This window comes from Solea solea, chromosome 1, assembly GCF_958295425.1.
Source record: "Solea solea chromosome 1, fSolSol10.1, whole genome shotgun sequence".
NCBI lineage: Eukaryota > Metazoa > Chordata > Actinopteri > Pleuronectiformes > Soleidae > Solea > Solea solea.
This window is the reverse complement of record NC_081134.1, coordinates 44,560,777-44,588,758: the sequence shown is the minus strand read 5'-3', so window position 1 is coordinate 44,588,758 and position 27,982 is coordinate 44,560,777. Positions and strand designations below refer to the sequence as shown.

At 41.9% G+C, this 27,982-nt stretch overlaps 1 protein-coding gene across 1 annotated transcript; it reads left to right on the top strand.

Annotated features, from left to right (window-relative positions):
• Nucleotides 1-412: 412 nt before the first annotated feature.
• mkxa (mohawk homeobox a) lies at nt 413-27,982 on the top strand. The gene is made up of 7 exons (XM_058644137.1): nt 413-813; nt 1,889-2,175; nt 4,130-4,289; nt 7,133-7,286; nt 12,308-12,739; nt 25,081-25,114; nt 25,247-27,982. The coding sequence occupies exons 2-7, from the start codon at nt 2,000-2,002 to the stop codon at nt 25,452-25,454; spliced, it is 1,164 nt and encodes a 387-aa protein (XP_058500120.1). The 5' UTR covers nt 413-813; nt 1,889-1,999; the 3' UTR covers nt 25,455-27,982.

The following is a 27,982-nucleotide window of genomic DNA, read 5'->3' as shown; positions in this document are numbered from 1 at the left end:
AGCACAGGGGCAGGGCAACAATTTGTGAGTCATACACACATATTCACATTTATCTCTCTTTAGCACAATGATAGGCTTAATCCACATTGTGTGAAGTAATTTGGCAAAGGTTTGAATGAAATCTGGTCATATTTCATATTAATATAATATAATTGATATTGTTCATATTCAGTTATGTACTACATTCTTCAATAAGAATGTTGATACAATGAATCCTTTTGGCACCTTATAACGGTATATATAACATTAGGTTATGCTTAATTAAACCATTAGTTTATTAATTATTAATAAAGTAAGTCATTTTTAAGTTTGATAAAGTTTGAAATAACTTGAACCTCTTACAAACTTTAAGCTGTCAACTTTTCTTTTCTTTTTTTTCTTTTTCACAACTGGATAATTTATTTGTTTATGGTAACCAATATTTTCAAGCTACACTGAATTCACTGATTCAGACAGCCTCGTCTCTGCAGCGCGATGCCCCCCCCTCTCTCTCTCCCTCTCTCGCTGCCTCTCTCTCTCCCTCTCTTCTCGCTCTCTCTCCACTCCAGTGCTGGCCTCGGCCCCAGAATCGGCGTAAACCATCAACAGTATGTTCGCAGGCTCGGGCTGTGTACGAGGAAACATGAGCAGGGTGAAATATTCAGAGTCCCGGGCGGCGCAGCGCAGGCCGCTGAATAAAGCGGAGGAGGAGACGGCGGTCCGTGTGGTTTGAGCTCAGGATCTCAGGACATGAACATGTGAGCAGGGAATGGGCGACTGGAAACAGGATTATTGTTGTACAGAGCAGAGAGACACAGGAGGGCCCCGGGACAGGTAACTGACCGACACACAGTTATTATATCAGCTTTTTATATCCATGTTTGTAAAGTTTGTTGAAGATTTAAAGTCTGTTTCCCCAACTTTGAATGGACAAGTCTGAGTTTACACTGCTCTCTCCGTCTTTATGGCTGTATTTCATAAGGACACACATTAATGTGATGTATTAGATTGTAAACGGTTGTTCGTGTTTAGTTTATTTCAGCTGACTTCACTCACGAGTGTTTATAGTTTGGCACCAGGCTGCAGCGGATGACACCTCACCACTGCCCCTGCGCCCCTGCGCCGTGACACATTCCATATTCTACATTTAGAGAAAAAGGCAAACAAAGTGGCACATGCTCCTGCTCATGCACGCATGTTTGTGTTGTGCATTAAAAACAACACACGGAGAACGCGGACCCAAAGCAAACCATCCAGTGTTTATAGCGATGCGCGAACTCACCGCAGTGCAGAGGAGGAAAGGCAGAGATATTCACGCCTGACTTTTTTTTCTTTCATCCATGTCAAGTGTTTGCTGTCCAAACCACGTAATCTTTACTTTATAGATTATATTCTAGTATCTGCTCTGACCAGAAAATAAAGTGAAACTGTATTAAAGATAATTTAGTGGAATTTCGTCACTTTAGGGTGGAATATGGGAATTAATGGTCTACATTTGTTGCGCACGAGTAAAGTTTAATCTATTTACCCCAAATTACTTACTATCAATGGACTGAATGTCCACTCTTCTAGATTCTTCTACATTCATAACATATAGAAACTCATTTGATTTTATTGCGTTGGAATCGCAGATGTAAATATTTTGCCACCTTGTACTGATGCATTATAAGCGCTTTTACGCACGGTCCTCTGTGACGGAGTGAGTCTGCAGGCTGTTTAATGCAGTGAGGCGCTTTTGCATGAGCACGCACATAGTGAGGGGTGATCACACTGAATGTGGCACAGTCGAATCTATATGAAAGGTTTGTATTGTGCTGTCACGAGATTGTTTTTGGCTGATGTAAACGTTCACGTTCCGATGTTAGTGTACATATACTCATGTATTTGTCCATTATTCTCACTTCCACAGGAGAGACACTGGGGCGTTGTGACAAATCCAACAAGAGACTTTTTTCCTTTTTTTATATATATTTTTTTGAATTTTACGCATCAGACAAATCAGACGATTATCTGGCCAAAGATGAACACCATCGTGTTTAACAAGCTGAGCGGCCAGGTCCTGTTCGAGGAGAAGGCGAAGGAGGTGGAGATGAGCAGCAGAAATTATCTAGAAGTCATCGACGGGCAACATCCAGACCTGCTGTCCAGTAACCAGGCCATGCGAGACAACCAGGCCATGAGGCACAGGCGGAGCGGGTATGTGGAGCATTGTGCCGTGTTTTGACGCTGCTGCTCGGCATGTGTGGCTTGTGTTAACATGTGGATTAACTGGAGTCCCGGAAGCGCCACGAGGAATACCGCAATTTCACAGTTGTGTCACTCAGCAGTTAATGATGATTAAGTTACGTTTAACGCGTAATTAAATTTCTTTAAAAAAAAATATTAAACTGATACAAAGTACCTAATAATACCTAATAATTTATTGACATTTCAAAAAGCTTAAATATTTGATATGTCTGCGCCTTTACGCACACAGCCACATTTGTTTTACGCGCAGGTAAAATATCCCCTCTGAATAACTTCTCACGTCTGAAACACCAATTTGGTGTTTGGTCTGTTTCATTTTTCGTGATCCTTTCACTGCAGTAAGATCTGATGGAACAGGGGAATTCAATTCATATAACCTTAATTTAGGTGTGAATGTTAACACCTGATCGTTAAAATGAACAAGTGGTCAACCTTGTTCAGTAGCGTGTCTTATAGAGGTTTCCATCTGTTTCCAATAGAGACAATTCATGTTGCAGCTCTCTGTGTGGTCTAGTCTAGAAATATGTATTTTATTAGTTTTTTTCTGTGTCAGGGAGTTGATGTAGAGAAGATCATTTCCTATTATAATTATTATGTTGTTTGAAAGTTAATTGGACAAATATTTGAAACAATTGGGGGACACATTAAGAGAAAATGAGTTGGCTCAGTGTGACCTTAAAGGAAACACCGGGGCTAATGAAGAGCATTCATTTATTGAAGAGAGGCGAGTGTGTTTGTGTGTTTTAAATCCAAAGCTGAGGAACACGGAGTAAAACGTCCTTTAGGATGTTCATGCCGATCTAGATTACAAGGAAAATATTTGTAGAACATGGACCTCAGGCAGACTTGAGGTTAGACTAAAATATGTTGCATCTGCAGACAGTGGAGCTTCAGATAAAAGGAGAATCAGAGCACAGCACCATAGTGACATCTACAGGTTCATAAAACCTGGAGCCACAGGTGAGGCTCAGGAGAGACTTCACAGACTGCTTCAAATACACTCCAGTGAAACAAATCTTTACTAATCATGGACTTTGTCAGTAACGACTTTCAGGATATTATGTGGCGTTTTATTATGTGTAATACCACGACAGTCCGGCGTTCCTCTAAGAGCTGGCAGTAAAAGCACTGAGGTGTCTGTCTCTCAGACAGGGTTTTTATTTGAGTCTCCACTCTGTGGCCTTTCTCTAATGTAATGTTTTTACAGCATCCTCTCTTCTGGACATGTGTCGTAGCTCTTTTCTGTAAGGCAAAACCAGAAGTATAATTTCAGTGTTTTTGTTATTCCCCTGTGTGAAGGCTTGGCTGTGATCTTGACCCAGCTACATTGTTCTTGATCCACTTCTCCTCCGTGTATAACATTTAATCTGGCATAAAAAATGTGCGCCGGAGCAGAACTGTTTTTTGTTTGTTTCACTGCAACGTGTTGGCGGTTTGTGGGACACGCAATGAAAAGTAAACTGCATGCGGCCTCTTCGCTTTCTCTCTCTCCATATCTGACTCTGTCTTTCCTCTCTTCCTCTCTCTCCTGTAATCCAACATGTCTTAGCTTAATTTACAATGCCTTGGGTGACAAAATTGCATACTGTATTTGGAGTGTTCACTTTATGTGTCATGACTTGCTAATTTAGACAACATGCAGACCACTTGCAGCTGTGCTACGTTGTTTGGTTCACTTCAATAAACAACATGATTGTTTTTTATGAGTTTGAGACTGGATTTGACTTTAATTTGTAAAATAAAAATAAAAGGAGACATTTGTTTACAAAAGACACAGGACAATCTACGTCCTGCTTGTATGTATTTGCTGATTTCTATTAGGAAAGAGAACCATATCCAGGCGTATATACTGTATTCTGTCTGTCTATGATATCTGATGGCTAACGATACTTTTTTTCCACAGAGGTCGTCCCAGCGGTGGCAAAGTACGACACAAACGCCAGGCCCTGCAGGATATGGCACGGCCACTGAAGCAGTGGCTCTACAAGCACCGAGACAACCCCTACCCCACCAAGACAGAGAAAATCCTGCTGGCCCTCGGCTCACAGATGACCCTGGTCCAGGTGAGTCTGTTGTTGTTGTCGACTCTGTTACAGCTGCTCATAATAAGAAAAGAACGATGCTGATTAAGTAAAAAAAAAAAAAAAAAAAAAGAGTGAGTGAGTTTATGGTGTATTTGTGAGTGTTATTGGTGAGGGGAAAAGTTAGATGTGATTTCTGTGGCTGAGTGTGTCTCTAATTAGGTCTGAAAAGCTGGATTTTAAGTTGCATTTGTAATCAGGGGGCTTTGGGGAGAAAAGTGTTTGTACATCTTGAACTGTTTATTTTACAGCCCTCATGCAGTGGTGAATTTGTAACGCTGCATTTCTTCGAAACACGACAGTTGGCAGTCATGTTCGCTCTTTTGTTATTTCATAGCAATGCGAATCTTGGAGTCATAAATAGAATTTGTAGTCGTATACTGTGTGACTGTGGCTGTGAATCTGTCACTTTGAATGAAGTGAACACGGCACGACTGGATATTCTAATATGTTGACGTTTAGTTGAGTATCTAATGACTTCTAGACTTTTGTTTACGTCCTTTTATAGTCCCAACCCACAAACTGCTAATCCCCTGTGGCTTTGTCGTACCAAAATCAGGATGTGTTTATTTTCTAATGTGACAACTAACACAGTTGTCTTTGCTCATTTGTGATTTAACAATTACATGAAAAGACGTTGTTGAATTATAAATCATGTGATTTCTGGCCCACTTAAAATAACATGTCAACTCAGCTTGCTCAGTTTCTTTAATACATTTACTTGTTTGTTTAAATGAATCAACAAATATATTAACATTAATTTTCTTATTTTTTTAATTCTTTTATTTGTCTTCCATTTCTCACGAGACCCCAAAAGCTCCTGATTCACATTTAGGGAAGAAGTGATCTGCAGTTTATACGACGCTGCAGATATACAAGGGATATTTTATATTTTTAAGTTCTATTGCACCCTCTACTGATAGTACAAGTGTATAGTGGATAACTAGACTTAAGCAACTGACCACTTAGAGCAAAATCCAGTGGTGAATATTGAGTGTATTTGGTGTCTGGAGCGTCCAGCTGTGTATGTACAGTATCATCTGGCTGACAAGGTCAGTGATTTGGCCTCAGAACGTCTGCAGCAGCTTTTTCGGGCTGACGGCCACGACGCTTTAATCTGGTTCTCATTTAGGAGGCCTGTTTGTTTTGGTGAGCGCGAGCAGAGTGCAGAGGAATGCTTTGTGTTGGACAGTGGGATGCCGTGCTGTGAACACACACACACACACAATCTCAAACACGCATACATTTGAGCTGACACCCAAATAGCAGCAGCAGTGTTAAAGGTCAGTGGAAGATTTTGTGAAATTGAGTGAGAGTGATGACATGAAAGTAAATTAATTTTCATCACATTTTCCAACATAAAAGAGATCCTTGAAGAGATTTGTGGAGGTTTTTTTTTTTTGTTTTTTTTTTTACAATGAAGTTATTGACATTATCCTTTAATTCTTTGTTTAAATACGTGATGCTGAGCTGATTCATTGATCCAGTGAGTGATCGACAGAAAAATCAGAGCCCAAAATAGTTTTAATCAAATCATTTGTGTCACATTTAAAAGTTGAGGGAAGAAAACTTTGCACATCCGCTTAAACAATCGTAAGACATTTCTTTTCTTGGGCTAAGAACTACCCATGATTTGGTCCAAATGAACCTGTGTTGTTTCTAGCAGTAACGTAGAAAGCATCACTTTGTGTTCCCTTCAAACTCCCACCTGTCTCCCGGTGTTTCAAGCTTCTAAATCCGTCATGTTTGGGCAGAACGGTTCCCATTTTCCATGCAATTGTTGTGAATTGTTTTATTTAAAGTCTGCTCTAAAGCCAGCGCCATCTATTCATCACAGCTGAAGTCCGTCGCCATACCTACATGCCGTCTCCTCTGTGGTTTACACAGTGCATCCAGGCCACGGTCGAAGGAGCTGCTTTTGGCGGCGATGTCCCTCCTTCTTTTTTCAATCTTTGTTGGTGTCATCAGCACAAGCGTGCCGCCATCCTCCTCCTCCTCCTCCTCCTCCCTCCCTCCCTCCTGTTTTTTCTCACCCCCACTGACAGACCATCTTTCCTCCAGTCCCCATTAGCAGAGCCGTGCCATGCCTCGCCTCGTCTCACCTCGCCTCCCCTCCGGCCAAGCCACATGTACTAGATGCCGCCTTCCCTGTGGAGTGCCACAGTGCTGGGCTCGTGACAAATGGATGTGGGATGGTCCTAGTTAACGAGAAACAAGATACTGAAAGAGGGGATCAGAGGAATAAGTACTCTAGCATAAGGCCCCTGTCTCAGCCCCTTCATAAGCTGCTTGAAATCTATTGAGCATGAAAAGTTATTCTAGTATAACATCTAATGGCCTCCCTTCCCAGTGAAATGAAGAGTGCCAGCTCAAGTGTCTTTTTTTATTGCATCCTGAAGACATTGTTGGGAAAAAATGTATTATTTGAGGGAGTCCAAAATAAGCATGGAGGGGACGTACGCCTCGATCGGAACATTAGTTAATGACATGTTGCATTTGCTGGCCATTTGGCGGCTGGAGCGTGCTAAAGGTTTCTGAATGGTGTTGATACAGAGAAGATGCATGCCGAGGTGTCTCTCTGGAGCGCCTGGGATGTTTCTGAAAGCTCTGTCTCAAAGCAACCTGACTCTGGTTCTGTCTTTTGCTTCGGTCTCTCTTGGTTTTCTGGATGAGACTGACGGCAGGGAGACAGCAGACCCTTTTCATCAAGTGAAGTCTTTGTTTTCATACGGATGTCAGGATGTTTGGGATCAAAACAATAACGTGTTCGTATTCGCTGTGTGTTCCCACTCCCCCTTCTTTGTCCCTGGCTCTCTTTCTTGCAGGTCTCCAACTGGTTCGCTAATGCCAGGAGGCGACTGAAGAACACGGTGCGGCAGCCAGACCTGAGCTGGGCGCTCAGGATTAAACTCTACAACAAATACGTTCAGGGCAACGCGGAGAGGCTCAGCATCAGCAGTGATGACAGCTGCTCTGAAGGTACGGATGGACTGCACTTCTGCACCGGCTGTCACTATTAACACTCCAAGTTCAACAAGGGTCAAGCTGCAAAAGTGAGACCATCACAGACTCATGAGGAGGTTTTCTCTTGCTCCTTTTATCCTCCCTTATTTTCAGTGTTCACGGTTCTTAATTGACCAGTGGATTTTAAACGCCAAGGTGAAAAAAGCTCCGTCAAATTCACTCATTTTAGATGATATCATGAGTTTTTGAAGCAAGAAGATGAAAAACACAATGACTATGCTTTAGAAAAGTTGTTAAACCTCTTGACCCGAGCCGTCATATGCTGTTTGATTGTAATCCATGATTCCAGGACAGAGTCATGGATGCAAAGCAATAATCATGGAATATGAATAACTGGTTTTGAGCTCACGTTTCCTATTTTAATATCCTATAATACAGTTCCTGGGCTCATGTTATGATGGTGGTGCCCTGCTAACATGCACTTAAACAGAAATCAATATGTTTCACGAGGCTGGGAGAGTTTAACATTTATGTAACAGTGGGAGAAAGAAATGTTATGGATTGTTCTCAGGTCTTGAACATACAGCGCTGCGGTTTGCTGCAGAATATTACAGCAGCGGCAGATTCTCCAACACTTTACTCACATGGAGTTGTGCACAATTATAAAAACAGTTGTTTAATATCATATAAATGCCCTGTGGCTCTCTGGGAGATTTGTGAAGTCTGAGAAAACAGGCCCGGTGACGTCATCACAAGGGTCTGGTGGGAGATGCTATTGAGTTGCGTTATGAGATTTCTGGGTTCCAGGGTTTTTCAAGGCTCATGCAGGAGATTAAAAGTCAGTGCAGCTTTGAACATCCATCGCGTAACGTCTCCCGTCTGCTCTGAGTGCCCCGACTATATGAACAAATTGCTGGAGTGTTGTCAGATAGTTTTACCAGCAGAGATAATGTTACACAGCTCGCCCGCTCTTGTGCACACACACACACACACACACACACACACACACTCACACAAGCTGTTTCTCCTGTTGTTCTCATCAACAAGGTTTTAATTCTTGCCTTTTAGATGAGATAGATTTTTTTCTTCAGTTTTAAGGATCTCTTTACCTCAGTTAAATAAAATGCATTATATTTGGAAATCATGGAAATGAATGAATTGATTCAGTGCAAGTCACAGATAATTGCACACATTATACTGTTTTCTAATTGCCCCTCACATGATTTTCTCTGTAGTGACACAAATACCATTACCCTACTACCAAAGCACGTCATATAACTCTGCTTTTGCTTCCGGCTTCTCCTTGCCACAGTAGATGATCTGCACACATGATTTGGCAGAGATTTTTATGCCGGATTCCCTTCCTGACGCAACCCACTGGGCTCAATTTAGAGTGTCCAATTAATAATGAGCAATGGGGATCGGGTACCTTGCTCAGGGGCACCCCAGCCCTTAACCTGGTGGGGACTCAAACAGTCAACCTTCCAGTTACATGCCAAGTTTCCTTTCCACTTGGCCATGTGTTGCCCAGGAAGCCAGCGGGACAAAAAAAAATCCTTATTGTGAGTTTAACTAAATCGATGAAATTACTGACATTTAAAGATTAAGAAGATTACGATATAATACAAATTATGTCCAAAGCAAAATATGGACAATCACCATCGAGTATCCAGAGGTTGTTTAACACAAGGGACAGTCAATACAATTGAAGATAAATATAATATTCATATTAAAACTAGAGATAGGAACAAATTAAATTAGAATTATTCAACCTCGCAGTATACCATTGAAAATTCAAAGTTAATTGAAATATATTGAGTTATAGTTATAAGTATAAACTATAATGTTAAAAAAAAGTTATGAATATCAATCAATCAAAGAAACATCAATCAGAAAAATTATAATCCACACCACTCAGCTCCTCAGAATCAAGCATTTTCAGTGAATGTAGCACAGCAGTGAACTGGATTGGGCCACATTCACTTTTTAATCCAGTATGTGTTAGTTATCAGAATCAGAATGTTGTCTCAAACTCTTGACCTCTATCCCACAGTTTGCTATTACACCACAAAAACAAAAGCTTCAATGATATTAATAAAAAAAAAATAATAATTTGTTTGATTGGCAAGATTTGAACATAGACAGCTGTGTGTTCTATTAAAATTAGGTGGAAAACGTTTCCATTTGTGTAACTGCTCGATCCATCAATTTAATGCTTGATCATTTCACAGACGTCACATCATAATATCTATTATAAATTGGCTCCATACTCTGCTGTGAACCTGATACTCCAGGAAAAGCTCCTTACATCATACTTCCAGTGTCCCCAAAATTTAAATCCAGCATTATAGCACGAAATGAGGCCAAAGGCCACACCATCTCCCGCTGTGCCCAACCTAAAGAGGGCTGATGCTATGCAGAGTCATGTTCCGGGTGTATATAAATGTCGAGTGTGTGACCCAGCCGAGAGACGCCAAGGCCAGCGGGCTGCGACACGCTGTCATTAAGACACTCCGCTGAGCCAACCTCTGTCTCCCAGCCTACAATTGGAAATGAGTGCTTCTCTCTCCGTCAGCCGTGTATTTACTGCACATGCTGTTTTTCAACGGAGCGAAGGCCATTTTCTGCTCACTGACGGCACAGAAAACATGGTCAGGAAACGTTGAAAAACACGCTGCACGCAGGGAAAGAGTGAGCAGGAATATAGAGCGCTGTGGTGTCAGTGATCTCTAATTCAATTTCTGAGGAGGACAGGCTGAGCGTGCGGCTGACAGAGGAATGTGTGCATGGTGCTTGCATTGTGTCCGCCACAGGCCACTGTACCTCCAGAGGCTCTGTATATCTCTCTGACTCTTCTCCCTGTCACATTATGGTTATGAAGCTCCCCGCAGCCTTCTCCTACTCCTGATCCAGCAGCTAAAAGGCCCTCCATTATGTTTTTATGCCTCTGCTTTTGTTCCAGAGGCTATTTATGGGGCTAGACCTGACCCCAATGACCCGATATACATTCCTCTTACTATCCTGAGATGGTTCAGCTTGTTTTGTAGCTCGAGTCTAAGTGAGGAAATGTTTTCTGCACGGGATGTGGAGAGGACATGTCGGCACACTTTTTATTTCAAAAGGTGCCAGACTTTGATGTATAAGGACCCTGTCATGGGATTATGAGGACAAATTTATTATTGCTTACGCGGTTTCAGAGGAGATGCGGGGCGTTTGCTCAATCCTGCCTCAGGCAGTTCAGGGGACGGAGCGCAAGTACACAACCTCCATGTGTTTCTGATATGTGGGAGCTATAATTTTCATTTGGCCCAGACAGAATCAAATGTTCAACCTGCCCAAATTACAAAATTACACTCTTGGCAGGGACAGTATCTACAGTGAACTTCTCCCTGATTTCACTCTTGCCAGGATATCTGTTTTTTCTGTTTTATCTTCCTCCCCCTCAGCTTTCATCGGGTAGAGAGTAGACCCATGCTTTAATTCAATCTCTTAAGTCTCAGAGCACCTTGGAAATGATTTATTTCTACAGGGGAATAGAGGCGCGACATGCTTTTGATGGAGAGGAAGTCTCGGATAGGCTTTCCGTTCTTGACTTGATGCCAACAAGTGGGCAGGAGTGCCTGACACTAAGATTCAAGATTAGTTTGAAATCACCTCATTGTGACTTGTAATGTGTGTGATTGCTGATTGGCACAGGTTTTGAAATTGAATTGAAAATGTTTTATATCTTCATTAAGTTGCGTTTATCACGATGTGAAATTGAGAATGGATTTTGTACTTATGGAAAATGTATAGTAAAGCTATCAGTAAGAACAATCGTAACTCTAATTTACAGAGATTCGACAGAAGTGTAAATAAAACCTTTTATTTTTGATCAAAGCACAAATGTGTGCAGCTTTCCATGCAAAAAAACTAGATAAATTACTTACATATTGATGTTTTTTTTGTTATTGAGTCATCATCTATGTGCCGAGTCACAACAGGCTCACTAGACACCATATTGTCAACAAAATTGCCAACAGACCAGCGATCCTGATGTTTTTCCCAAGATTTAGAAACAAAAGCAGACAAACTATAAGCATTAAATTAGACAGCCATTCCACCCTGTCATCAGTGCACCAGAACATTCCTGGATTCGGATCAGAAATTTCATCAAATAAATATTTTCTTAAATCACTTTAATGAGGCCAATACAGGAGAAAATGTGATTCATTCTTGATCTCGCTCCATTCACATAGTTCACACAACCTGTTACTCTAAGGTAATTCTTAAATCTATCAACTTCAAATACCAGAGAAACTTTCCTTTTCCTAACTTCAATTTCAAATTCCCTTTCTGTAAATGAGTTTGGTATGAAAATATGTCCTTAATATGTGTTACGTCATTTGTTTTTTGAGTCACAGGTGAACAAAATAAATGTCTTGAAGAATAAAAGCAGGAAAATATTCTGAATTTATTATTTATTGTATTTGAAAACAGGAACAGTGCACTCAAATTGGGCTGGTATTTTCCATTTTTAAGCAGTTACTACAATTCTTTTGTCCTCTGAAACTTAATAAATGTTGCTAAAGTCACTAAAACTAAAATTTTTTCATCCAGTTCATTATTTTTTATTGAAAATACCTTACATAATTTTACTGTAGTGCAGACATAAAATGTAGATCGGAGCTGTTCAATAACCGGTAAAGCATTTCTTTGTATTATTTCTCATCATTACACAGTAATATTTTATCAGATGGAGGGAAGAAAATTAAATTGGCTAAATATATGTATCAAAAAAACAGCATTGGCATCGCCCATAGAAAAACCCATATGGGTCAACCTCTAAAACTCACATGTAAATGTCACAGATTGCAGCCATAGGCTTATTTCCACCAGCAGTCCCTACAAACATGTTAATAGAACATACACAAAGTAAACTGCACATTGCTCTGTATAGTGCAGTGTACATTATGAATGATACAGTATATTTTTGCACTTCCTCTAAAAACAAATCTGAATTATTTGTCTTCTGATTTTGTCTCTCGATGATTTAGACGGTGACAACCCTCAGAGGACACAGAATGGCCCCGAGGAGCTTTCCAAGCCCATGTACCAGAGTGTCATCAAAAAGGAGGGCTCCTCCATGGTGGCCATGGGCATGAGCATGGGAATGGGAATGGGGATGGGAATGGGGATGGGAATGGGGATGGGGATGGGGATGGGCATGGGCATGGGCATGGGTGCAGGACTGCGCTCGGCAGCCGAAGCCGCCTCGCTAGCCGACGACTACGTGTCTCCACCGAAGTACAAGAGCAGCCTGTTGCACCGCTACCTGAACGACTCCCTGCGCCACGTCATGGTGGCCAACGCCGTCATGGACGCTCGCAAGAGGAACCACTCCGGCTCCTTCAGCTCCAACGAGTATGACGACGAGCTGCTCTCACCTTCCTCTTCTGAGGCTGAGGCGAACTTTGTTTATCGGGCTGGTAAGGAGCCACATTTCTTACATTCTTTCCCTTTAAGCGTATCCCTCACACACACACACACACACACACACACACACACAGCATCCTTCATTTTAGTTCTTTTTTTTGTCCCCACCATCTGCACATTTTGTTTTAATTCCTTCAACGGCTTGATTATTTCCTCCCTGCCGTCCTCCCTGTCTTTTACATCACAGTGATGCTGCTCCACTACACGGTTCTCTCCTTTTCTTTAATAGGAGCTTTTGTTTTCTGTCTCTTGTCACAACTGAAATAAGAAAACACTGCATCTACACCAACTTGTGTATTGTCACTCACACACTCTCACGTAAGCACAGCGGCTGTTTCTCACCCACTCCAGACTCTAACAGCACAGACAGAACAGAGTCACGGAGCACGCTCACTTTCAGACTACTGTTTGGCATGTCTTTGATCCTGCCATGAGGTCCAGGACTAGGCATTACAGCCAGTGTGTGTGTGTGTGTGTGTGTGTCAGCAGATACATGGTATCGTACTTGCACAGACCAGCGTCTAATTATCATTTTTGGCACAAAGTGATTAATGACTCTCCCCTCTGAAGGCATTAAAATGTAAACTCAAACTCGCCCATCACCTTTGCATGATGTTCCTACTGCAGATAATATTATTACAGATGTTCCACAGAGCTGACATTTCTGAGGTTCCTCTACTTGCGACAGAGTGAAAAACACTATCCAGAGCAAGATGAAGCCTTTCTTTGATTAAGTAAAGGCTGCTGTTTTAATTATTCTCTCGCTGCCTGTTTTCATATTGGTTTTGTGAAAGTAACATAATACAAATGGGAAGAGATTAAAATGTCTAAATGGAAATTAGAATTACATATGAGGTACTTTATGTTGTATATACTTCATTTAAGTAGAAAAATGTTTTTGCAGTTTAAAATCTAATCTCTGGAACGTCATACCAGAGATGTAAAATATAAGTGCCAACTTAAAAGGTATATTTTTTTTTCCCAGCATTTTTTTGTTGGATGAAAGTTGACATTGAACGAGTCGAGTTGTGTTCAGTCACATATTTAACGCAGCAGGTGAACTTTCATGTTCATTTCAAACAAAAGCAGCTGAAAATTCCTGGCGTGATCTCACTTATTGTGATGTTCTCTGTTGGCTGCGATGAATCGAAACAGCGGCGCTTTAACAGTGTGTCGCGTCTCAGCTCGTCAGGCTCACAAGTGATGGTTTCACTTCTGTAGGTGATGGAGTGACTGAGGGGTGTGGGCTGTGTGAGTGGAAGATCACGTTTTTATTGTGAGTCATTCCAAGAAATGTGTTTTGTATTATCTAAGCGTGATGGAGGATAGTGTGTGTGTGTGTGTGTGTGTGTGTGTGTGTGTGTGTTTTTTCACAGCGACGCACCTGCTGAGACTCACAGATGGTGAAAGAAAGAAAGAAAGAGAGAGATGGATAGACCATGAGATACTTATAACACCATCTCTACCAAATTTTAATAAGAAAAATCCCAGAAAAGAGATTAATTCACCTGGCCAGACCGCTGTTTTATTAGAAAACAACAATTTTATCTCTATGGTTAATATCATTTCTTGGCACTGACAGTCCATACTCTTGGGTTTCTCAGGCTCTGGCGCCTTTACAGAAGTGTTACTTTGTTACATGCGAGAGAAGCTTTTGAGGCGGCTTATGGAAATTTCTCTGATGCGGTGTTGACTCATGGGATGGAACACCTGCCGGGGCCCTGAGCTCTGATCTCTCAGCTGAAGAAATGAAACAAAGACATTTTAGCTCCACGTCTGATGTTGCCGACACAGACACGGTGAATGGAAGAGGAGGAAGGAGAAGGAGAAAGGATTTTAAGCCTGAGTTTGCATCATTTCCTCTGTCTCTCTTGTGGGCTGCACACACTCACACAGATATTTTTGCAGTGAACACATTTCTCTTTACAAATTGTTTTATTGTGTTTTTGTAACATGAGAAAAATCTTTCCTGAGCTGCAGACACATAAATCTGCCCTTACATCAGGTAGCTATACAAAGGGGGGAAAAAAAGGCAGAATAAATAAGACTTAAGCTCCCTGTAGTTTCTTTTTGACAGTGACAAAATGTCTGACATTCAGGCAGCAAGGAGGAAAAGGATTTTGTACTTGAAAGAGCCCGAGCGTTGTCTCTTGGCACGTTCTTTTGCCGAATTCCTGCCTGGAAAAGACTTGTGATTGGTTAAAGCAGGAGTGGCGTGCCTGGCGACCATCACACCATTGGCCAAAAGTCCATTAGCGGGCCAGTTGGCCGTTGTTTTCGGTGGCCTGAGCCCACAGTGTTATCTGTGACTACAGAGGGCAGTCAGACGTGGCAGGAGATGGAGAGTGTAGATTTACCCCAGTGGAAAACTAAAACTTCTGCTGGCACACGTTCACAGACCCACACACTCGTACATGCACCCACACACTCAGCGGATCATTCACGGGGCCTCGTACAAGCGCACACATCCAGTATCAACACCCACATGCACACACACCTACAGGCAAAGGACTGTGGGGAATTTCATTGAACACAAGGCGCTGTAGAATTCCATCACACATGCCAGGGGTTTCATGCCAAATTACCCTTTAATGGGATATTAAATGGCAGGAATCTGGCTGAATGTTTTTCTTCTTGCTCAGAACCAGATTTCGCGCCGTCCGATATCATATAGATCATTATACGCCAAATAACTCCCAGCGTCTCTGCGGACGGAGAGCGAGAGATCTTGGTCAGACACTGTACACGAGGTTGACAGTGGTAGGTTTCCTCGGGTTCTCCGCTCTATGGACTCTGTTTGCAACTGAGCACAGAAGCCTGATGGTGAGCACTTGCCAATGTCTTCATTGATGTGGAAAAGTACAGATGAAAAAGAAAAAAATGAGGCAAGTCAGAGGTTGCTAGCATAGTTTCCATAGATTTGATTGTGTCTGTGAAATTAACATAATATTTCTGGGATAAAAGGGATTATGTGACGTTTAGTCATTGTCGCCTGACAAAACTCATTCTCACACTTTGAGTAATTCTTCATGGTAAATGGTCCATATTTATATCATTTCATACAGCACACCCGTGTGTATTTTTTCTAATTTGACGGGCTGTCCATTTAACCAAACAAGGAAGCAATATGAGTACTGTATGTTTTTGAGTATTCGACAGTGTGCGACATTCAAATAAGTCTGTCATTTGCATAAATATGCCATAGGATCTGCAGCTGTGTTAGCAGCTTGTTAGCCAGTGGAGGCTGATGGGGAAATCATTAGTTTTGCTGGTATTTGGTTCTAATCCAAAGTACTTAACACAGTTGAGAGTTCACAACACTACAATTCCTCCTGAGAGGAACATGAATGTCTGGCATGGCTAAATTTAGAATTTATATGTACAACTATGCCAAAATGGTGTATTTCTTGCAGTTCCCTTCAACACACATCGAAGCACACAAGGGGAGGCAGATCCACCCCTTTCTCTTCAACAGTAAAGACAGTTTTTTCTCACTCAGGTGTCATTTAACACAAACATCTCTCAGAAATATATTCAGTGAAAACAGCAGCAGCAGCACGACCCGGAGGGGCTTTTAAATTCGGACCCAGTGAGCGCCAGACAGTTATTGAATCCTGGAGCTTTCAGTGGCACTGCAGTCATCCAGGTGAATGGAAGAAAAGTCAGTGAAACGTGGAAAAGTAAAAGAATGTTTGGATTTCTTTCATCGGGGTAGAAACGTTAGAAAGATGTGGGATTTTCATTTTAGGATAAAAATAGATATTTGTCAATGTTTTTGACCAATAGAATATAATTCAGTGGATTTTATTTACCATCACCCGGCTGTGATGATTTATACAGCAGCATTGTTCACTGACGCTGATTTAAGATCATGAAGTCACGCTTGCTGACGAGTGGTTGAGGCCACAGAGCAGCAGAAAGGACCATGCTCAACACACCGCTCAAAGACGGCGAGCCCCTCCCGAATCGTGATGGCTGAGCGCTGGAATCCAAAGATGTGGATGATCTGGCTACAACTGGCTCTTTCCGCAGCCTCATAGGAAAGTAGAAAGGGAAGACAGAGGGAGAGGAGGATGTTGGGGATGTTGTTCCAAGGCGGCATATAGTGCCAAGACTCACTGGATTCAGGCTGGGCTTTAGAAACAGTGTGGAAGGGATGATGAGAGGAGAGGGAGACACTTGTTCCATCAAGATCAAGAGGTTTTTTGTCAGCAGTGACCTGTTGGGAGAAGAAAGACAGCATGGTGGCCGTGACTATGGCAATTAGAAGAAAGAAGTGTGTGCATAAATGTGTGTATTTTCCTTTAAATTACTTCACACAAAGATAGGGAGAACCATCACAAGGCAACGCTGTGTAAAGTGGATATTTTAGGCATTGAACTTGGACTGTGGGATTCAGTGAGACGAACAATAAAACCACAATGAAGGTAAAATTCCCTCAGAAGTAAAATGTTATGCTGTTTTCGTGCCTCAAGCCATGGAGATAGTTTTCATTTCAGCAACTCTCACTGAATCATACGCCAGTGCTATGACAATGAAGGGACTATTCATGCTCCTCAGGTTAGTAAAACATTTCCTTTAAAAAAAAAAATCAACACCAGTGTCCCTGTCATGTTGGATAATCCAGATACCTCAGTGCTTACTGGATTTTTAAACAACAGTTTTCGAGGATTCAGTCCTGGTTGACATGGCGACCCCTGTACGTACTGATGGTAACAGAATCTGCAGGCAGCAAAACAAACAAAATCACTCTAATAAAGAACTCATGCAGCAGCGAGCTCAATGACAAACAGCTCTTTGCACTTTGTGGAACGAGATAATGAAAGTCTTATTACTTTTCATGTGAAACTGCAGCAATATGAAATGTTTGATTTGCATTAGGAACAAATGTGTGCAGCATTTTGTAATTCTATACTGTGTCATTATAACCAGTGCTTTATAAACAGAAACCCTGCTGTGTTACATCACGCAGAGACAGATAGTGGCTAGACATAGACATTTATTGAAATTAAAATGTTTGACAAATGTCTTTTGTCTCCTTTAATGCGTGTGGTGAACCACGGCACCACACATTAAATAACAGTCAAACTCATTGTTTCTAGGCTGAAGTGACCTCAAGTAGATAATAAAAAAAAATGAAAAAGTATATTCATGGTTATACCGCTAAGGTAAGGTTAAAAGTTGTAAGATACTTTTTGGTTAAGTGACGTTTTTTGTGAGGACATTGGACGTTGTTTTGCTTTTCAAGTCTTGATGACCACTCAAAGCTGCTCTACACTACAGTTTTTGCCGTTCACCCCTTCACACCCATTCATTCAGCACTCTTTCTATCACACGTCGTTAGACATTCACACACTGGGGAAAAGCTGTCAGGAGCAACCTGGGGTTAAGTGTCTGCCCAGGGACACATCGGCATGTAGACCTAGTGGACCTGGAAATCGAACCCTCCAAAATGTCTCGCTCGTTGGAATAACAGCTTTTATTCTTTGTGTATAAAAGCAGGTCTGTTATGTTTGCTACAAACTTAATTGTGAACAAATTGCCTCATGAAAATCAACAACAGCAAAGGAATTGTTATAAATGTCATGAGAAAAGAACCCATTTCAGTGGAAGGAGATTTCTTGAATATATTTTTGTTTGCTCACTGCAACAATAAACCAGATGGCAGAATAGATCGTTTAACTACCAGCCAACAATATTATATACTTAAGTCATTTATTGCACTTTCTCTCCATGATGAGAGTCGTCGGACGTTGTGAAGTGTCCTTCAGGGTGTGTCTGGTCCAGCAGTGGGAATGACAGGGAGTTGGCAGAAGTGTGGGATAATCCTGGCATTCAGCTGTGGTGCTGTTTCATGTGAATGGAAAGATGGATAAAAAGACAGAGCGTTAAGAAGAAGAAGAAGAAGAAGAGAAAAAAAAACAAAAAACCTACTGGTGAATCTCTGGAAGAAGGGATGTTGGCTTGTGACCACTGCGTAGAGGTTGGGTGTGAGGTAAACAGAGGAGACACCAGCAGACTGAGACAGCGTTCATTCTAACCGTCATGCTGCCGAGAAGTGTTAAGGCAGACACTGTTTATGTGCAACTCCCATAGATAGAAGTGGAAAAGTGCAGAATAACGAGCCCTCTCAATCTGATCGCTTTTAAATCAACAGCACGCACACATCAGATACAGAAAGCACAGCCTGCCTAGTCAGGGAAACCGAGCTGTGCTGCCCTGGACTGTATAAAACACAAATTGTTTCCATTTTAAAAACCCGAGCCACGTCTAGAACAATAGTCTTCCATTGTGTTCCCACGGGATAGAGGAGAGCAGAGAGCGTGGGTGAAGTTTAATGAGAGAGTCGAGGTGTGACCTAGAAGGGACTCAGAACTCGCAGTCACACATGCACTCATGTATGCACGTATGCAGAAATCCCCCAAGAGTGTGAGAGGGCAGTTCAACCTACCACCAAGAACAAAATTGCCACATAATGATGCAGTGAGTGCAGCACAAACGTATCATTTGGCCTTCAGCTCCCCCAAAAAAGTGTATTTTTGGGTGCATGAAAAAATCCAAATAATTCTGCTTTTGTGTTTGTTTGTGTCATTTGTGCACCACAAACAACAGCGATTCGTCCCTCGGAGGAGATGAGTCGCCTCGGTTGTATCACGGCAGCGATAAGAGCCTCGTTTTGTTCGGTTGTTGTTGTTGTTGTTGTTGTTCTGTTTGTTTGTTTGTCCAGGACACCACAGCAGTCCACATACACATGCAAACAACACATTAAGAAGACACTCACTCGCACACACTTGCCATGACAACATATTTACTCCTCTGTCGAGACGCTCTTCCCATTTTGGCTGATTTACTGGGGCCCTGATTACACTCTGTTTACTGGCACTCGTAAACACAATGACAACCTGGCAGCGTTTAAACATCTCAAACACTGTTATTATTTCTCCATCCAGCAAGAACACACAAGGCAATCCTCAATGCTGGATCTTGGTTATCTGTCCCGACCGCAGCCACACCAGTGTGTCATCTGCCACACAGACACGGAAAAAGAGCAACAGTGAAAAAGAAAAGCAGCAGATCCGAGACCGTTTTTTTTTTGTTTTTTGGGCAGTGGCTCAGTATCTGTCTGGTTGTGTTACTGAGTGTTTGTTCTACTTAACAGTGTAAGAGCAAATTATTCAATATTTCTTAAGTGATGCAGGCGTTGTTGGAGCGAACGGAGAAGGCATTAAGTCCACGTCGGGTATGATGTCTTTGGCAAAGTGAATGGAATTGACAGTTTGGTTCTTCGGAGTCTCAGACTTTTTCACCACCCGTAGAGAGAGAGAGACAGAGAGGGGGAGAGAGAAATGGCTGGGAGGGGTGATATAAAAGTAGCATTGGCAGAAAGGCAAGGTAGCAGAGTGCCAAGGCATCTCTAACTTCATTTACAGACCCTTCTCAACATCACAGGAATCACAGATCTCTAAAGAAGCATATAAAAGATAGCCGTAGAAGCCCAAATGCCAGAGTGAACTCTCTGTATCGCGTCTCGTGCTCAAGGTTGTGGCTTGTGTTGGTGTCAAACCACAGATAGCATCGATAAACGTCACCATATAGTGCCTGAAGCGCTGGTCTTTTTCTTTATGGTCAGAAGATTTGGCTGACTGGTCGATGCAGTTGCATGTCTGCACACTCTGTAATGTGAATGAGACTTTACGTCCAGTATAAGGTTAATGACGCAGAAGTTCCTATCGGAGGTAAAGCGCGACGATGAGAATCATGATTCATCTGTGGTGACAGTAACTCCTGACTCATCCTCAGACCTTGACCGGCAGCATTACACAACGGCATGATGACAAGCTGATGTGTTCTCATCCTGACCTGTACGCCGGCTGTGTGGGTCAGTGATGAGCAGATTGTCAAGTCTGCAGCACCAACTCTGGTTCTCATCAGGTGCTTAAAAAAGAAATCAGCTTAGATCATTTCCTTACTTTTACAGATGAGTGTTGGATGGGTCTGTGTTTGTGTTTGTGTCCAACTTTCAGTCTCTTCCAATGATGAATAATCTGGACAACGCTGTCATCACACCCTCGGCTGATTCTAAGCTGATTTACACTCCAGTATTTACCATTCACCCATTCACTCACACATGCATATACAGCACATCTGTCACACATCTTTCATACCCATTCACACGCTGTCGTCAGCAGTAACATGGAAACTAGCCGAGCCAGGAATCAAACCGACAACCTGCTCTACCACTGACTTACTTGGTGTATCTTCAGAAATGATAACTTCAAAAATACAATACATTGATTTTTCGCAACCTGGCGACCCATAAACTATTATTGAAGACTTATAAGTCATCCATATGGCATAAATAATTGATTCAATAACCATTAAGAAAGCCATATGTTCCTACTTATATACCCATAACTGTAACTCAACTTATTCCTAAATATTTTTTCTTCTGTACTCGTATAAATCATCCAGGTCATGGTATCTCCACAATTTCCCCTGGAGGAAAAGTATTGGAACTTTCACCCACATTTAATGGTTGTCATCACCTCAGAGTTCGCAGTCGTCCTCTCCCAACCTCAGTATAAAACGTTGGTCACATGATAACAAATGTTCCGAACGTTGTAAAGCTCTGGAAAAAGCAAGTAAGCGGACCCTCTTTTTAAGTTAAACTCTATTCCCAAGGTCTCAAATTAATTTTCACACTAGTTTTCCCCACTTGATATTATGGGAATTCTGCTTATTCACTTTCTCCTCTGAGAAGATCAATGCCACTTCCATGTCTGTGTGTGAACTCCATCCACAGACATATCGTTGAGTTAGTGGACGCAGGAGGAAACGGCGACCCTGTTCCTCTCCACAATTTAAAAATATGCTAACACAAACCTCTAAAACTCCTAACATATTATTTTAATTGTATTCCAACCCAAGTTGTGTGTTTGTTACAGGACGTTTTGTGCTAGTTGTCATGAAAAAGCTTCACTTCATGACTCCCTGAAAACCTCAACCTCAAATTGTAGAGGTGCTGGTCAGAGTATTGTTTAGCTTAAGTGAGCGAGACTGTTTGCTCCTGCTTCTCGTCTTCATGCTATGCTAAGCTAATTGACTCACCACACTGTAAATACACAGGCAAGGGCAGTGGTATTTTCTCATTTGACTCCCAGAAAGAAAGCAAATATGCCCCAAAACTGTCAAACTATCTTCTTAAAAATGTCCTCTCACCTCACTTACCTCCACCTGTTGCCTTTTATTGTCATGGTGACCATTAGCTTTGACCCTAATTAGTTACTTCTGATAAAACCACCACCTAAAAACCTGAAATGTAAATCTCATATAAAATGAGCAAGTGTGTGTTTATTTGTCTGCCTAATTCAGCCCAGCCCTTTGTGTGTGCGGTACGGCCGGCCTTGTTTATTGTTGTATGTTGCTAACAACAGCACCAGATGGTAATGATGATACTCAACCAGCCTCCTCCGCAGTCGTCTTAACAGGTGTAACCTCATTCCCTCTTTAATTTGTCAGCCCCTGCTTGTTTTCCCTCATTTGTTTTATCAACTTTTGTCTTTATTTGCCCTCTTTTTGCTCTCCCCGTGAAACCCCGCTGTTGGTGAAGCCCAAAGGCAACAACAATACGGACTTAGTTTTCAGTAGCAAAGTAGTAAAGAAAAAACAGGGAGAGAAGAATGAGGGAATAATAAAAAGTCCTCTGTGATTTATCGGTGGTTGGCACTGCTTTTGTTTTTAAAAAATCAAAGTTTTAGATGTTTTAGGCACACGGCTTTGGAAATAGTTTTTGTACGCAGAGGTGCATTTACACATCCTGGGGGTGGGGGGGGGTCAACCTTGCCGTAACACCCTCTCCAAAGTGGGCTTTGAAAAACATTGTAAACACGTTTATGTTCTGAACACAGCATCTGGACAGTGGCTGCCTCACACACACACAGACACTGGAAACACTTAATGTTGTGGATGGAAAGACTCACACACTGCACTTCTCAGCCCACAGTGACTTCACAGCACGCGAAGAGACACGCTCGTCTTCCCTGATGTTTGCCTTTGATGTCACTGAGATTGACCTTTTTGCTGCTGTCACCAACCAGTCCATACACATGGGCACCGCAGCGGTAAACAGTGAGCTAATATATCTTCAGGGAACGTAAACAACACATGAAAACAGTGTAATTGGCCTGCAATTACAGGACTGTGATTGTGGCGCACAGTGCATATTTTTAATCAGGACCAAGCTGCTTTGGGATGCTGGCAACAATCAAGTGAGTCTATGGAGATAGAGCACAGAGAGGATGTATTCAGTCTCCATGTATCTTCCTGATATTTACAATTTAGGCTGAAATTACAAGTGGCTGACAAATGGTTTGAATCCAGAAAAAGGGGGAAAAAAAGGGAGATTGAGAAGAGCTGGATAAAATCAAGGGCTTTCAAAAACAGCTTTTGAAAATGTGGCTGAAGTGCTTTTTCCTTGACATAGCACAGTCACCCTTTACTAAAACAGAGACGGGAAACATTGCATTTGTTTTGGCTGGGCTACATGGGCATGGTCAGTCTCCAGTGCCTGGACCAGCAGGTATTACAGCAGCGAGAGTTAAAAGTGTGGAAGGCAGAGGATGAAGGACTCGAGGAATATCAGTGAAGGGAAAAGGACGGGCTGATAAAGCAAGATAAAGAATGAGCGAACGATAGGGCAACAGGGAATTGTGGCCAGACAAGAATGCGATGATTTTGTTGGAACTCTAAAACCTAAAATCTCACTCTGCGGTTTGTACTTGTGGGTTATCGTGTCCTCATCTCCCTCACACGTGCATAGACATTCCTCTGTTCTTCTGTCTAACAATGATCAGCAGAAAGAGTGAAGTCTGTCTCTCTCTCTGTGGAATACACCCATTAGAGAAGAAACAGGAAAACTACAGGAAATGTCATAATCAGGCTCACATTAGCTGGGGGCCTTGCAAACGTGGTGTTGTCAGTGCAGCTCATGCTACATGGGAAGATCTTTGGAAAACGAGAGGAAGGCGTTGGGAATAATTAGGCGCTTGTAAGTCTGAACACACTGGATCCAAAGAATTTGCAAAGTCCATGGAGGACTTTGGCGAGGTTAGAGGTGACAGCGCAGAACAGTGAAATTGAGCGTATGATTTGTGCGATGCCAGGGAAGTTAAGTTTTTTTGGCTCTCTGTCCGTGTGTCTGTCTGTGACAATGCTAAATCCAGAACAGTGTCCTTGTGCTACCTTCCCCAGTCCCGCCAAACAATCATGAAAGCGAAATTCCAGCCATTCGAAGGATGAAGATTTTCAGGAATGCCTGTCAACTGTTGTGTCGCGGTTGTCGGCAGCGTATTAAAATGACTGCTGCAGGTTTAGACTTTAGGCTTTTTTGTGTTTGCAGTGGACGAGTGATGAAGAAATATCACATGCAGGAGAGCAAGAACTCAGTAGTGTGTAAAATGAACACCTTTGCACTAAACGGAGGTTTAAAGAGAATCTTCCCTCTTATGAACGTCTTCAAGTCGTGAAGTCAGCTGTACCTGAACTTCTTAACAGCTCACAGGCTCTTAGCTGCATGTTTAGACAACTGAGAGTGTGCGCCTGGAGGCTGCACAGCAAGGAAATCCAGATGCTCTGTTCTCTTTTAATGCCTCATAAAATATCAAGCTGTTGTCATTGTATTCAGTGGTGGGCTAAACCTATAGAGCTGGACCAAAGAGAGAAGACACACAAATGTGCATACGATCTGTTGGTCTGAGCAACATGCTGCAATAAACACACTCAGTTGCCCCGAGGAGAAGTTTGGTTTCATTGTTTAATGACTTTGCTATTCCCTGCTAATGTTTTACATATGAGATAGAGAGAAAAAGAGGGAGAGAGCGAGAGCAGGCCTCCATCTTTCTCTCACTGACTCACTTGCTGCCTTTTCATTTCCACTCAAATCTTTTACGCTCAGTCATTTTCAATTTGATTTCTTCAGACAACTCAATTACATTGGCTGGAGCCCAGTTGTTTTCCAACAAAATATTAGAGAATGGAGTTTGTGAGTCATAAGAAGCATCTTTCAACTTGATCCTATTAGTCACCTTGTTTCTTGATGGCTTCATGCTAAATGTCGTTTTTTTTGAGCAGCATGTCAGTACGGAGAGAAAACAGAGCGGCACATGTCGGCACAGTATGGGGCAAACACATGCAGACCTCACACAAAACATGGTCTCACACACACACACACACACACAGGCAACTCCAGAGCCACTATGTTTCCAGATCTCAATAAATCCTCATTGACCCCAAAGAACTTTGCAACATTAACCCTTTTTTCTTCTTGTGCTTTCAGAAACCACAGACCACGGATCAAGTAAATGTGACATGTGAGTGGACTTTCTTTAACCTTGCAGTCCAGATTGAAATGTAATTCATTACAATCTCACCTTGACCTCTAATTCTCTGCTCTCTGTTTTGTTCTTTATGCGTGCATGTTTGCATGTTGTACTGATCATCAGTGGAAGCAATGGCGTTGGAGCTGCGCAGAAGGAAAGGGTGAAGGGCAAAGACGAGACGTACTGGAAGGAGATCAATGCCGCCATGGCCTTGACCAACATGGCGCAGGGAAAGGACAGCGTCTCTGGGACCACCAGCTGCATCATCCAGAAATCCTCCCATATAGCAGAGATTAAGACTGTTAAAGTGCCCCTGATGCAGAAATATTAGCTCTGACGTCATCCTCCCGACGCTCTATGCAAATCAGCAAACTCGCCAGAGTCTAAATAAACTCTCCGGGACATGAGAAGAGAACTCTTGTTAAAGAAAAGGTGGCGTCGGAGGCAAGGAAATGTGGAACAAAAAGAGACGTTTTGTTCTTTTTGGTTGTTATTGTTGTCTTAAAAAATGCAAAAGAGGCCTTTACCATCCTTTTCTTTGCTGGGTTAAAGTGTTGAAGATGATAGTTTTGCTACCATATTTCCTACAACAAGACACTTTTGTAATGTTAAGTTATTTTTTTAAATGAGTCTGATTTTCCTTCTTTTTTTTTTATTTCTTCTTTTTGTATGTTATAAAATGTGCATTTTGCCAAAGTGCCTTTTTTTTATTTAGACAAATAACTTGCTGACTGTGGTCAATGCAAACCTGCAGATCCCGAGGTGCCTCTTTGAGAAAGAAAGACATATTTTACAGAGTTTCGAGTCATGATTGTGGATGGAAATGCACCATAACATTGTGTGCCTTAAGGACTGCATGAGCTCACCATCTGAGGCACTGACAAACTCAAATAACACACACACACACACTCACACACACACACACAGTCACAGTCAGTCAGTAAATGCCCAGTATTAAATCTCTGTTCTTGTTTTGACTGGAGTCTTCATTTTGACTGTAAACTGAACACTGTTTTGTCTCAGTCAGCCTCTTGTTTCTGGCAGTTGGACAGTACTGTTGGATACATACAGTAGATAAGTGGCTCGAACGTGAGCAGTCGGTTGATAAGCAGCCAACATTCTCTACCTTGCCCACATCTCAGCCTTGGATTTCATTAAGGAATCCGTTCTTATCGTGGCTTTGTGAAACGTGCACAAGCGCCAAGCTGGACCCAAAGGAAATCACATTCACCCAAGCAGTGACACGGTTGTACGTAAATCCACGGACACGCTTCATTGGTTCAGGATTGTGTTTGTTCTAATGGAAGAATGCTATGACCTAAAAGGGATGTTTTTGCTTTGGCGTATCAGTGTTGTTTGTGGACAATGTTGCCTTTCCCCCTTTTTATGTGCTCGGAACACGATAGTCCGGAGTGAATTATAAAAAATAAAAAAATAAAAGCCAGCACCAGCTCCCCCAGCCTTTTGAACCTCAGCCTCCTCAGCTGTTTAGCATTACATTTAAATTGCAGTTTACAAGGAGCCAGAGGACTTAAAAGTTTGACTTTCTCCCTTTTGTTTGTCTTGAAAAACACATTTCAGTATTATCTCTTTGTCGCCCAAGCAAGTGTTCAAAGTGTTTGTTTTTCGAAGCCTGTATATGTGAGGTCATTTTGTTTTTGATCAAAACATGTGTTTGTGTGTACGTGGGTTTTACTTAACCATAGAGAGCGTTAAGAGTTTCTTTTGTCATCCAGTCGAGGAGAGAATCTTTTTTTTTTTTTTAATATAAAGTACTTTTGGACGGTGCATATGGTATACACGTTTGCAGTGAGGGATGCCAAGTTTGCAAACTGTTGGACTTATGGGAGAAGCTGAAGTTGGCCCTTTTGGCTGACTTTTTAATTTTGATGTATATCTTCAAGGTACTGTTTATGTGTGTCAGAATGTACACTCCTTCATAAATTGTGTAGGTTTTTTTTCTGACAACCCAGACTGTGCTTATGGTCAAGGATGTTTGGTGATGGGGGGGCGTGAGTTAAGCTGCACAGTGACATTTTGACCGTTTTAATGTGTCATGAATATGCAAACTTTTGTTAAGAAATAGCTGCACTTGGTTAGTTTTCAATCAGAAAGCACGGCCTCCGTTGAAAGCTGATGTGATTTAACGTAAAGGTGATGAGAAGTAAAAGAAATGAAGGACAATGGCATATTATTCCTGTTAGCGTGCCTATGGAATTATAATGAAATGAATCGCACTAGCCAGTCCCCGGGCATTATTTGCTTATGCAGTGGGGGCTGCAGGCTCCCACATGTGTTTTTTATCCATGAAGGGTAACTGCGGGGTAGTGCCGGGCCCACTCCTTGTGTTTCTAATCACACCTCTGAACCTCTGGACCACTCGTGACCCTCACACCTCACACGATACCCGCTCGCTGGGAAGAGACGACGCAAGAAAAAGGACGTCTTTGTTGTTCCTACCTGCAGTACGTCACTCCCCAACACAGACACTACGAGTGCTAACAGAGGTGTTTCTCCAGCCAAGGTTCTGTACGTGCAGTGCTCAAACCCTGCTTTCACAACCACGCTGACAAATTGAAAGCACCAGTGTGTAATAAAGTCTATAAATTATTATTATTATTACAGACTTTGTAAAAAAAAAACAAAAAACTAAGAAAGTGGTGACCATAGTTTGTTTTTTTATTGTTAAGTTATATAAAGTCAGATTTTTTTTTTTGATAGAGACTGGATTTTCTATCCAATGACCAAATGCATATCTCCTTGTATTGTCCAGTTTGCTCTTATGTAAACTTTCTTTTATAAAAAAAAAACAGTTGTTATGTGGTCAAGGCAATGAATAAACCTCAAAATAAACTTAAA

Bases quoted from the DNA above. Each gene is read 5' to 3' on its own strand.
- mkxa (XM_058644137.1), top strand. From the start codon at position 2,000: ATGAACACCATCGTGTTTAACAAGCTGAGCGGCCAGGTCCTGTTCGAG. The intron at 4,290-7,132 runs GTGAGTCTGTTG...TCTTTCTTGCAG, and splicing joins CACAGATGACCCTGGTCCAG to GTCTCCAACTGGTTCGCTAA. The intron at 25,115-25,246 runs GTGAGTGGACTT...ACTGATCATCAG, and splicing joins GGATCAAGTAAATGTGACAT to TGGAAGCAATGGCGTTGGAG.